The sequence below is a fragment of the Bombyx mandarina genome, chromosome 25, assembly GCF_030267445.1.
Source record: "Bombyx mandarina strain Sakado chromosome 25, ASM3026744v2".
NCBI classification, from domain to species: Eukaryota; Metazoa; Arthropoda; class Insecta; order Lepidoptera; family Bombycidae; genus Bombyx; species Bombyx mandarina.
In genome coordinates, this window is record NC_143231.1 from 2,062,510 (window position 1) to 2,074,223 (window position 11,714).

The following is an 11,714-nucleotide window of genomic DNA, read 5'->3' on the forward strand; positions in this document are numbered from 1 at the left end:
TTTATTTGTAATACTAAACTTATTCCCTTGATACAAATGTCCAATGAAAAAGGTTATAAAATAACTTAGTTGTCAATATGCAAAATCTATATACAGTCAAACCTGGATAAGCGAGAGTTTAAGGGAGCACAATCTCATTCTCGCTTATAGAGGTTTCTCACTAACCCGAGTTTCTCGCTAATGCTCCCTCTGAATTTCGATTCGCGATTTTCCGCATTCAAATGCATTCACTATTTTAAGTTTATGACTTAATGACAGTAATTTTATTTTCCGTTTTTACATGATGCAGAACAGAACTTTCCTTCGCAATTGATTAACGATAAACTGAGTAAGTCCGACAAATAGGACGGTACACAGGCACACGTGTCCATTCGAAAATAATGCGATAAAAGAATACGATAAATAACGTTATTTAGTTCCACGAAATAGAATAGGTTCAATATTCACGAGAAAACAATACAAAAACAATGATAGGAAGTTCCACGAAAGTTAAAAATGAGTCATAAAATAGCAGATGTTAAATTTGTAATTTGTTTTGTCATTTGTTCCTCATAAATAATATAAATAAATAAATAAAGCTCGGCTGTCGCTTATAGAGGTATAGATAGGTAGCAGTCTCACTTACGGAGGTCCATGAGGAAAAAACGACTCTTTCTTACAGAGGTTTCTGTTTCTCGCTAATAGAGGTTTTGGGAGCTTAAAATGACGGGTCCTTGCTATTACTCTCACTTATAGAGTTTTCTTACTTATCCAGTTCTCACTTACTCAGGTTTGACTGTATATAAAAATGAATTGCTTTCGTTAGTCTCGCTAAAACTCGAGAACGGCTGGACCTTTTATTACCTTGTTTGAAGTCGTGTCCCGGTGTATATACCGGCCCGGATAAGACGTCCGGTGTATTCGTATCAAGCGATTCAACGGTGTTCGAATCTCGCAGGCAAGTAAAAATTTTTGTAATGAAATATTTACATACCTAACAAACCTTGACTTCCACAGTGAATTAATATGATTGTGTAATCAAAATCAAACACGAAAAATTATCATTTTCGTAATTACTGTTGGTAGGACGCTTTGTGAGTCTGCACTGGATTGGTACCAACTTATTTCTGCCGAGAAGCAGTAACACGATTCGATTTGAAGGGTGGGGCATCCGTTGTATAGTAACAATTGAGGCCTGAGAACTCCTGTCTCAAGGTGGTTGTAGATGTCAGTGGGCTCCGGTAACCACTTAACAGCAGGTGGGGCGTGAACCCGTTCAACCATCTATCTAATCAATAAAAAAGACACGCAGTACCAAACATCATTTCTCTTATAACCAAAATTGATTTCTTATTGTAACGAGCTCCCGAGCTCAAAAAAAAAAATGATAGGATTAAGTGTCTACATATTTTCTTATTGAAATGCCCATAATGCTGATAATAATGGCGGCCAGGCGCGTGTGTAACAATTTGTATGTCACATAATTTTGACGCTAGCAGTCGCATCGGTTGATACACCGGGTATTTTAACGACCCAACTGGATAATCGTTAATCGAATGATGGTACAGCATTATGACCTTCAAATCTGGACACTTGATGGCTTACCTGAAAGCTTACCGAAATAACTGCCTTTTTGTTTAAAAAAAAAAACACGTTTCATTGCGGCTATATAAATATACTCCAGTGAAACTCTTTATTCAAGTATATAGAATCCAGCCGCAGTTTAATGTTTGGGTTAAACTAATATTTCTTTTCGTACGTTTGCTTAAATTATGACAAACTCGTGTTTTATTTATTTTGGTTAGGTCGGAAGGTTTCTGCGATTTTAATGTTTCGGCATTCGGTAAGCATTGGATAATGCGAACGGCTGATTTGTTGATATGCCTTTCGGATCGTGACCAAGGACCGTAAATAAAGTTTGTTTACGTATTCACACTGCAGTGATGTAATTGTTAAAATGCATTCGTTAACAGACCATATATGTCACCATTTAGATAGTGTTTTTGCGATCGTTTAAGGTTTTTTTAACTAAGCTGATGGTTTAGAGAGACCATATCAGCGTAACCTTAACTAGTAGGTGAGCTCACGGGGCTCAAACCTGACGACGTTGCTAACAAGAACCCTAGCAAGAGCCATGCTTCGCAGAATCTACCACCGGATCCAAAACGCGACCCACGGAGAAGATTCGGCGAGAAACTCAGTGGGCTGTGTCTGTGGGTTAATTTACTCGCCGAGCCCTTCATCGCAAGCGACGGGTTCGACGAGAACGATGACCGGTGCTTGAGGTACCTAAAAGCACCGTTAGTGGATCGGCAGGATCCGAAATGGCGTGTTTTGGGCGACGTCGACTGTTTACCATTTGGTCCGCAGGATCGGCTATGTAGTTCTCGACGACGACGACGATGAGAGGATTCTCGTGTAGTGGCGCTTTATCGAAGTGGCGCATTGATGCCGACTGTAGATACTTACTGATGGACTCTAGGTCCAGGTCGTCGTGCAGGTCGATGTTCCTGACGAACCACGGGGCTCCGACGCCTATTCTGCAAAAACGGGATTGAATAATTTGAAGGGGTTTTAAGTTGAGCAAACACTTGCATACGTCATGACGGGGCGTATGCAAGTTTTGTAGATTGTCAGCTTATTTCTAAGGGACAATTTACTTCACTTGCAAATCATCGGATAGACTTTTAAGGTGAGGCATATTAGAGGAATGTCAAATTTGTGGTTAAGATTGGAAGTAGGAGGTTAACGTTCTGCGGACACGTGATCAGAGGAAATGCACTTTACTAGAAGAGTTATGAATTAGATGAAAAGAAGAAAAGAAAACGAGGGAGAAGCGAACGAAGATGGAATAAGTATATAGCTTATATAATTATATAAATGGAGTCGGAGTGAACGTGAATATCACTAAATATAAAGCCAGTTAAGATATATTGAACTAAACCCTGATTAAGGAAAAGTTTAAGAGAAATGTTGAAATGATGATGGGGTTTGGATTATGAAATGACGAAATATCCGGCATGATTAGTGATTATGGTATTGTGTCGTGGTATCTTAGGGTTCCGTGTGCTTAGTGCGAGTTTTTTAACGTTCTCGATAGCGTAAAAGTTAACTCAAATTTGTATGCAGTTGGAACGTTTCCCTACGTTTTCCGCTAGGGGCGCTGTTCCAGCTGCATACAAATTTGAATTACTTTTACGCTATCGTACGAGAACGTTAAAAAGCTCGCACTAAGCACACTGAGTGAAGCTTTAAAAGCCGATATACACCGAGAACGCCGATGCCTGGGTAACCGGTCGATTTTATTCAGCTTGACCTTCGAAAATAAAATATTAAAATGGATTTTCATATTAGTTAGAAATAAAAAGAGGCACATGTTTAATCGTCCGGGAAGAGTCAGTAAAATATTGCTTTGGATTGTACTTAGACAATGTCACGTTCCTGATAAAAATTCCAAATTATTAGCCTAACTTAATATTGATGTCTGGCTACAAAACTGGCGATATTTCAAATATCGCGAACAGAACTTGTTCATCAATTTTAACAAAAAAAAAAAGTTCTTATTTAATCATTTTGTGATGCATATAACTAGTCAGGTCATAAGTATTGTCATACAGTAAAAACTTTTCTTTTAGAATGCTGGCCACAATAAAGTTGATTGAATTCGAATTTCGAATTGTTCATGAAAATAAAAATGTATACTTTTAGAATTTTACTCATTTTTAAATATGGAGTGGTTAAAGAAGACCGTGTTGCAGTTATTGCGTTGCATTGTTGCGGTTACGCGCCAATTAAAATTTTGAACATACTGAAAAATTTGAATTTATATTCAATTTGGTTATCCAAAAGATTCGTTTATCGTACCATCAAACGATACAATGAAGACTCTAGTGTAGATGACAGGTCAAGAAGTGGTCGCCCTCGGTCTGTTAGGACTCCAACAGTGATAAAAGCTGTGAAGGCGCGAATTCAAAGAAATCCCAAACGTAAGCAGAAACTGTTGGCCCTTCAGATGGGGTTAAGCAGAACCACGGTGAAAAGGGTGTTAAATGAAGACTTAGGGCTTCGGGCATATCGAAGAAAAACAGGACATCGTTTGAATGCTCGTCTAATAGACCCGAGACTGAAGAGATGCCGCGCTTTGTTGAAGCAGTACGCGGGAAAAAAATATCGGGAAATTCTTTTTTCCGGATGAAAAAATTTTTACCGTAGAAGAGAGCTACAACAAACAAAATGATAAGGTGTACGCACACAGTAGTGAAGAAGCCAGCAACCGTATTCCGCGTGTCCAACGAGGTCATTTTCCATCCTCGCTCATGGTATGGTTGGGAGTTTCTTGTTGGGGCTTAACAGAGGTACATTTTTGTGAGAAAGGTGTAAAAACGAATGCAGTTGTGTATCAAAATACAGTCCTGACGAACCTTGTGGAACCTGTTTCTCATACCATGTTCAATAACAGACACTGGATATTCCAATAAGATTCGGCGCCAGCTCATAGAGCGAAGAGCACACAAGACTGGCTGGCGGCGCGTGCATTCGACTTCATCCGGCACGAAGACTGGCCCTCCTCCAGTCCAGATTTGAATCCGTTAGATTACAAGATATGGCAACACTTGGAGGAAAAGGCGTGCTCAAAGCCTCATCCCAATTTGGAGTCACTCAAGATATCCTTGATTAAGGTAGTCGCCGATATTGACATGGACCTCGTTCGTGCTGCGATAGACGACTGGCCGCGCAGATTGAAGGCCTGTATTCAAAATCACGGAGGTCATTTTGGATAAACTTTAGTGTCATAAGAATTTATGTTTTGTTAAGTTCATTTTGGTATATGAATGGTTACATAATGAATAAACTTGTTTCAATTATTTTACATTAAACATGTGACAGAATTTATGACCTGACTAGGTATAATGTAAGTTACTTGAACTTCGAGAGAAAAGAAATAAATTGGATTGTAAAGCCTTCTTATCGCAATAGGTAATGTTTATTTCAATTCACGTTTGGAAATATAAATATTTTTTACGATTATATTTAAAATATACAAAAACATATTTGTTTTTTTGCCAAAACAATATTTTAACAAATACAAGTTAAACATGTAAATTGTGAAATGCGTCTTTTTCTGTTTCTTTCAATAATAATATTATTAATAGCTTTATGCAATGCATCTTTCTACGTAGATTCAAAAAATAAACAATTAACAATATTCCGAAAACCTTCGGCAGACGAAGTTAAAATATCTCCAAAAACAATTCAGTATAATCATGGTCGTATCAGAAATTTTCCGGCTCACAACTATATTCAAGATGATAAAAGAGAAGAATATAGTCCATCTACTAATCACCTGAAGAAGAATATAAAGAGCTTTTACAACGAAGATCTTGAAAAGTTGAAAAGACCGCGTCACCTGCCTTCTAGAGCGAACTTAAATTTTATCAAAAAACGAATCCCTAAGTACAGAAGGGATGATTCTTCTTCGTCCGATACCGAGAGTTCCAGTAGAGAGATGAAAGACTGGAAAGAGGAATATGCAGAATACTGGCTGGCGAAGAAATTGGAAGCGTTGAATACGACTATGGTCCCTGGAGATTCTGTGAACATGGTCGCTGCTAGTAAGTAGTCGTCGTGGCCTAAAGGATAAGACGTCCGGTGCATTCGTGTTGAGCGATGCACCGGTGTTCGAATCCCGCAGGCGGGTACAAATTTTTCTAATGAAATATGTACTTAACAAATGCTCACGATTGACTTCCATGGCGAAGGAATAACATCGTGTAATAAAAATCAAATCTGCAAAATTATAATTTGCGTAATTACTGGTGCTAAGACCTCTTATGAGTCCGCGCGGGTAGGTACCACCGCCCTGGTTATTTCTGCCGTGAAGCAGTAATGCGTTTCGGTTAGAAGGGTGGGGCAGCCATTGTAACTGTACTTGAGACGTTAGAACTTATGTCTCAAGGTAGGTGGCGCATTTACGTTGTAGATATATATGGGCTCCAGTAACCACTTAACACCAGGTGGGCTGTGAGCTCATCCAGCCATCTAAGCAATAAAAAAAAGTGTCTATAATGCTATTAGTTGTTTAATCTTTTGCAAATTGTATCCACTAAATGCGTTTTGTTTTAAAGGACCTTGGGGTGTCTCGTGCGGAGACCCAAACCAGCATGACATGCCTTGGGGTACGTGCATGCTGCCCATGGAATGCGACGCCGAGTACAGGATATACCGCGGCGATCATTTCTGCGGGAGAACTGAATTCGTTTGTTGTTCTCTACAACTATCCGCATTCGACATGCACCAAGATATTGACATTTCATTTGCCGACTCAAGTCTCTCGACCGATTCAGAGGAGCGTAAAGAACGAGATAAAGATTCAAAGGAAAAGAAGCGAAGCAAGAAAAGGAGAGATAGACGCAAACGCAAGAGAGAAAGGGACAGACGCAAACGTAAAATCAAGAAGAACATCCGAAGAATTGTAAAGGAAATCAAGCGGCTACTGAGCAAAACTTACAGGAACGGTACGACCGAACGAAAAAAGAAGACCAAAATGCTCAAGAAGTTTGTATCGGACCTGAAGAAGCAGTATAAGAAAGACAGAAAGACCGTTAAAAATCTACATGAAGTTGAATTAGTGAAGATAGACGCTGCACTTCAGAGGAAACTGAATCAGATAAGATACGCTAATGAGAACTTCATGAAGAACAGCACGTTTAGAGACATAGTCATTAACGGCACGATGAATAAGTCCGGTGCTAGAATGCTGGTGGAGGCTTATCCGGAATTATCCACTTACATTGATGCAACCAGACGAAGCGGAGCGTCGTACGTGCCTAAAGATTTTGTCGAGTACGACATAGAATATGGACTAAATTACTATCCTTAATTTACGAAAAATACAACTTCATATGTAACGACAATGGCCCAAAACACCATCCAAAAAATTGAGTTTGAGAAAAAAAAAAAAAAAACCTTTCTTTTTTGTAAATTTCCAAACGGAATAAATACTATTAAATTTATAGGCCCTAGATAAACGTCTTTATTCAACGGGTTCTGTTTTATTTCGATGCACAAACATCGTTGAAGTTTCAGTTCGGAAAACGGAGTTCTCTTTTAAGGAATTATCTGTCTGAAAGCTGCAAGTAGAATCAATAAGCTGCTGCTGTAGACGCATATCTCGATCTAACTGAACTACATAAATCCTGGTTCAAACGTGTACTTTTTAGTTTAGGAGGTGAATGTAAAACAGCTAAGCTCGAATTAAATTTAGCATTTTTTCGTAGGTCTATGCAATCTTTTCGGCAATGTCGCGACGTGTCGCTTTGTCATTAAGGATCCTCCCGATCTATTAACGGTGCTCGACGAGTAAATTGACGCATAGACATAGCCCACTGAGTTTCTCGCCGGATCTTCTCAGTGGGTCGCGTTTCCGATCCGGTGGTAGATTCTGCGAATCACTGCTCTCGCTAGGGCCAGTGTTAGCAACACTCTGGTTTGAGCCCCGTGAACTCACCTACACCTTAGACTGAAGCTGCAATAGCCTCTCAAGGCTATCAGCATAGTTAGGGAAAAAAGGCTACTAGGTATTCTTTTTAACCTACCTACCTATACTGCTAACCTAGGGATTATGCCAGCTTAACCACTAGGTAATAAACAATACTGATTTAATTAAAAACATTAATATTCTACAAGAGTGCAAGCTCTTGAACTACTCTGGCATAGTTCCAGCGAACTGAGTGTGACACGTGCTACGTACAGATTGTATCGCTCTCGCGTCTTTTACTACATATTTGTTAACATTCTACAAACACGAGACTGCAGTGTATTATAATAATAATAATAATGTTTTTATTTCAAGTATCCATGACTCATATAAATTGTTAATAAGACTTAGACCTATGTTAGTGTTATTATTAGTTATTATGCTTTGGATGTTTGAAATGTTCTATTTTTGTCTTCAATACTTGTACTCAATGTCAAAGCCTATAAATCAAAATTTATATCAAATCAACATGAAATTATTCAAAAGAAGAATATGTTAGAAATATAGGCGAAACAACATTGTGGCGTATTTTATAACCCATTAAAACATAAGCAAAGGTAGTTGGGAATTAATTTAATAAGCAAAACTGCTACTGCACACCATTTTTTTTATTGCTTAGATGGATGGACGAGTTCACAGCCCACCTGGTGTTAAGTGGTTATTGGAGCCCATAGACATTTACAACGTAAATGCGCCACCCACCTTGAGATATAAGTTCTAAGGTCTCAGTATAGTCACAAAGGCTGTCCCGCCCTTCAAACCGAAACGCATTACTGCTTCACGGCAGAAATAGGCGAGGTGGTGGTACCTACCCGCGCGGACTCACAAGGGGTCCTACCACCAGTGATTACGCAAATTATAATTTTTGCAAGTTTAGATTTTTATTACACGATGTTATTCCTTCACCGTGGAAGTCAATCGTGAACCTTTGTTGAGTACGTATTTCATTAGAAAAATCGGTACCCGCTTGGAATTCGAACATAATTCGCACCATTGGTAGAAGAAAGTCGCAAGTACAATTACTTCAAATTTTTTTTATTTCACTATTCGTTAAAGGAGACCATGACACATGTGCTCAACAAGTTTGAAAAAAATATTCCAAAAAATGACGGAAATATCGCAAAATTTGCGAAATGCTAAGATTTTTATTTTTTAAATGATTCGCCTTATTATTTACGTAATTTTTGTTATATTTGGTCATTTCTGAAATTTTCCCTATCAATAAAAGCTTATTGTTACTTATACACAATTTTATTGAAATATACGTGCATAAATGAACAAGCCACGATATTTGATGAAGATGTGAAGTGCGCAAGTTCAGTTACTTGTTTTTTGTACGTGACTTTTTGCGAATCATTCATACCTAATATTATAAGCTCGCTTCTTCTATGATTAATTTCGATGGATTTTAATTTTTAAATGAAAATACCTAATTTTATACTGTATATTTTGAAAATATTTCGTAACGTAATTATAATTAAAAACAAAAACATTAGCATATCAGTTGGATAAACCACACTACATATTTACTTATTTCTTGCGAAATTTGATTATACAAAAATTTGTATCACGAAATTTCTTGTTTGTTTTTAAATCTATCACGCACGAGAGTGGTGCATGGGCACTAGCTGAATAGTTCTCACGTGCATGCCGTTACCTAGTTAACTATCATTGATCTAAACGTATGTGTACCATTTTCAATACGTATATAGGTACCATTTTTTACGCAAAGTTAAATACGATACTCCTGCAAACTGTACTGCTGAAGTAAAGTTATGGATATTATTGAAAGAAAACGTAAATGACTTGATGCGCATGCGCATGCATGACATGTCAATGAGTTTACTGAAGATGGTATTAAATCTAAATAAAGTCTCAAAGGAATGTTCTTCTTCTTATGACGATGGACCATAAACTAGTTTAAGTAATACAGTACAGAACAGTGGAACTAGACAATGTGATTCCGTATTAGCAACTTTGTCGGAAACTATAAACTTTTATACAGAATCAACCAAAGAATCTCGATCAAAAGAAACACAATCGCATAATGCAAATGTTTTAGAATTAGCGGAGGAGAAAGTCAGTGGAAAAGAAAACCCTATTTAAACTGCCAATGATATAAATTTCATCGCATCGTAGTTTACCCATAAAAATAATCAAATAGCAATGACAATAATTAAAAAAGAATGCGAGATGAAAGTTCCTGGCAGGTGAAGAAGTAAAATATTAAAAAATTTTGGTAAATCATACCGTTAATGGATACAGGAAAAGAGAAGAGAAAATGTTACGGGAGATCCATGTAGATAAAAGAAAAAAGTGTAACAAATAAATAGATAAATTGTTATTTTCCACTATTATTGATGTTTGGGAAATTCTGAGCGTCAATAGAATTGTATTTTATTATAAGATTTGTAAAATCTAAGCCTAAACGTATGACACTGGTAGATTCGAAAAGCATATACTTTGGAATATAATTTCCCAAAAAGTTTAAATACTGAAAATGTAGTAACTATTTGCGAAAATATGTTTATACAGAATTTGGATATAAATGATAAAATTGTGTACACAGCTTGATGAATAAGAGATGGAGTCAGTGAAAGATTTACGAGGATGTCATTCTGACCGGCCTAAAAAGTAGATGATTTAAATAAAAAGCTTTATTGATCATATAAACCAATTTCCTAGAAACTCAAAGGGAAAATTTGGACGAAAAGCTTACTTATGCTAAAAGTGTTTATATCTAAATTGGACAAAAGATCAACAACTCTGTCAAAATGTTAAGCCAGCAACACTATAACAATAGACCCTTGCTCTATTTTCAACACAAAATTCAATATCTGATTTTTCTACCCAAATTTTTTTTTATGCGGTTATGAAGGTGTAGGAACAAGCGGATGATAAAAAGAAAAAGCAATTGAAATACGAATACGAGAATTATTTAAAGGACAAAAAAATTGTACGGGATATAAAAAGCACAGAAAAAGAAAAAGCTAATACAAAAGAAAAACCAGTAGCAAACTTGATTTAGAAAAAAAATTGACATCAATCGGAGGTCGGAGTTTTTCGCAAGCAAACAAAATACCCAGTATAAAATTTCACTGTTCATCATATTTTAACTAAAGGTGGTTATTGCTATACGCGGCTTGCTGGAATTGCGAAAGGGGAAGCCAATGAAATAGATGTCAATGGATTTTTTTACAAAATGAAGCATCGAGGGGTATCAGAAAAATATCGTTATATTTGGAGAATTGTTCAGGATAAAACCGAAACTATTTAGTTTTGCACTATATATGTATATATGGATGTTGCAAGAAAAATTATCCACGGCTTTTAAAAAAAATCTCATTCTCAGAATGAAGGAGACTCGATGCAGCATGTAGAAACAAAAAAAAACGAGTTTATTATGCACCAGACGAAAAGCACTCAATCGTTCGCAATGCGAAAGGAAATACGAAGAAGTATGTATTGTGAAACACATGATACAAGAGAATTTCTTTAACTATAAACGATTAGTTGAACTTGCTAAAAACTGGTATGAGGATATCGCTGGCAATAAAGTTTTGTGGTCTAAAATAAAACGATTATTTTCTGATCTCCAAAATCCTATAATTATTAATATGAAATATGATATTTATGAAGAAGAACCTAAATGGGTTAATACCAATGCAAATTACAGAAAGGAAAGGCAGAACAGAAAGGTTCAGAGTGAAAGTAACCAAGTATTATCGGCACTAACGCAGATATACAATGGTCTATCTATCTATCTATTTCTAGAAATTTCAACAGAGACTTGATAAGTCCTTGTTATGGCAATAATATACGATCGCATTATCATGGTTTTTATAAATGATTACGTCTTGAGCATTTTATTGACTAATTTACTTTTAAACATTATTATCAAGTCCTTTTGTTTAAGAAAGCTGGTTGATTGCATTCAATATGTTCATATTAACAACTTAAATTTAATTACTACCTTAAGCATTCAATTTTCACATAAATAATAGCAAACAAATGTTGTTGTAGTAAAAAAATACGATTTATTAAATATATTTTAACGTTTTCTGTCAGAGTAGAATAAGTAAGTTGTTAGTGATACAGACATATTTATTTTATTATTAAACTTGTAATAAAAACATAAATTTATTTACTATGATTATTTCTATTTTAATTCTTCCGCAACAAAGGCGTATTTTTTTAT

At 36.4% G+C, this 11,714-nt stretch overlaps 1 protein-coding gene across 1 annotated transcript; it reads left to right on the plus strand.

Annotated features, from left to right (window-relative positions):
* Positions 1-5,089: 5,089 nt before the first annotated feature.
* LOC114251486 (uncharacterized) lies at positions 5,090-6,859 on the plus strand. Its single transcript, XM_028185770.2, has 2 exons — positions 5,090-5,591; positions 6,105-6,859. Exons 1-2 carry the CDS (start codon positions 5,090-5,092, stop codon positions 6,857-6,859), a joined length of 1,257 nt encoding a protein of 418 aa, XP_028041571.2.
* The last annotated feature ends 4,855 nt before the right edge of the window (positions 6,860-11,714 follow it).

What these genes read in the sequence shown, in the direction of transcription:
- LOC114251486 (XM_028185770.2), top strand. Translation starts at nt 5,090, where the DNA reads ATGCGTCTTTTTCTGTTTCTTTCAATAATAATATTATTAATAGCTTTA. An exon ending in TGTGAACATGGTCGCTGCTA is followed by an intron (nt 5,592 to 6,104) that starts GTAAGTAGTCGT and finishes TTTGTTTTAAAG; the next exon opens with GACCTTGGGGTGTCTCGTGC.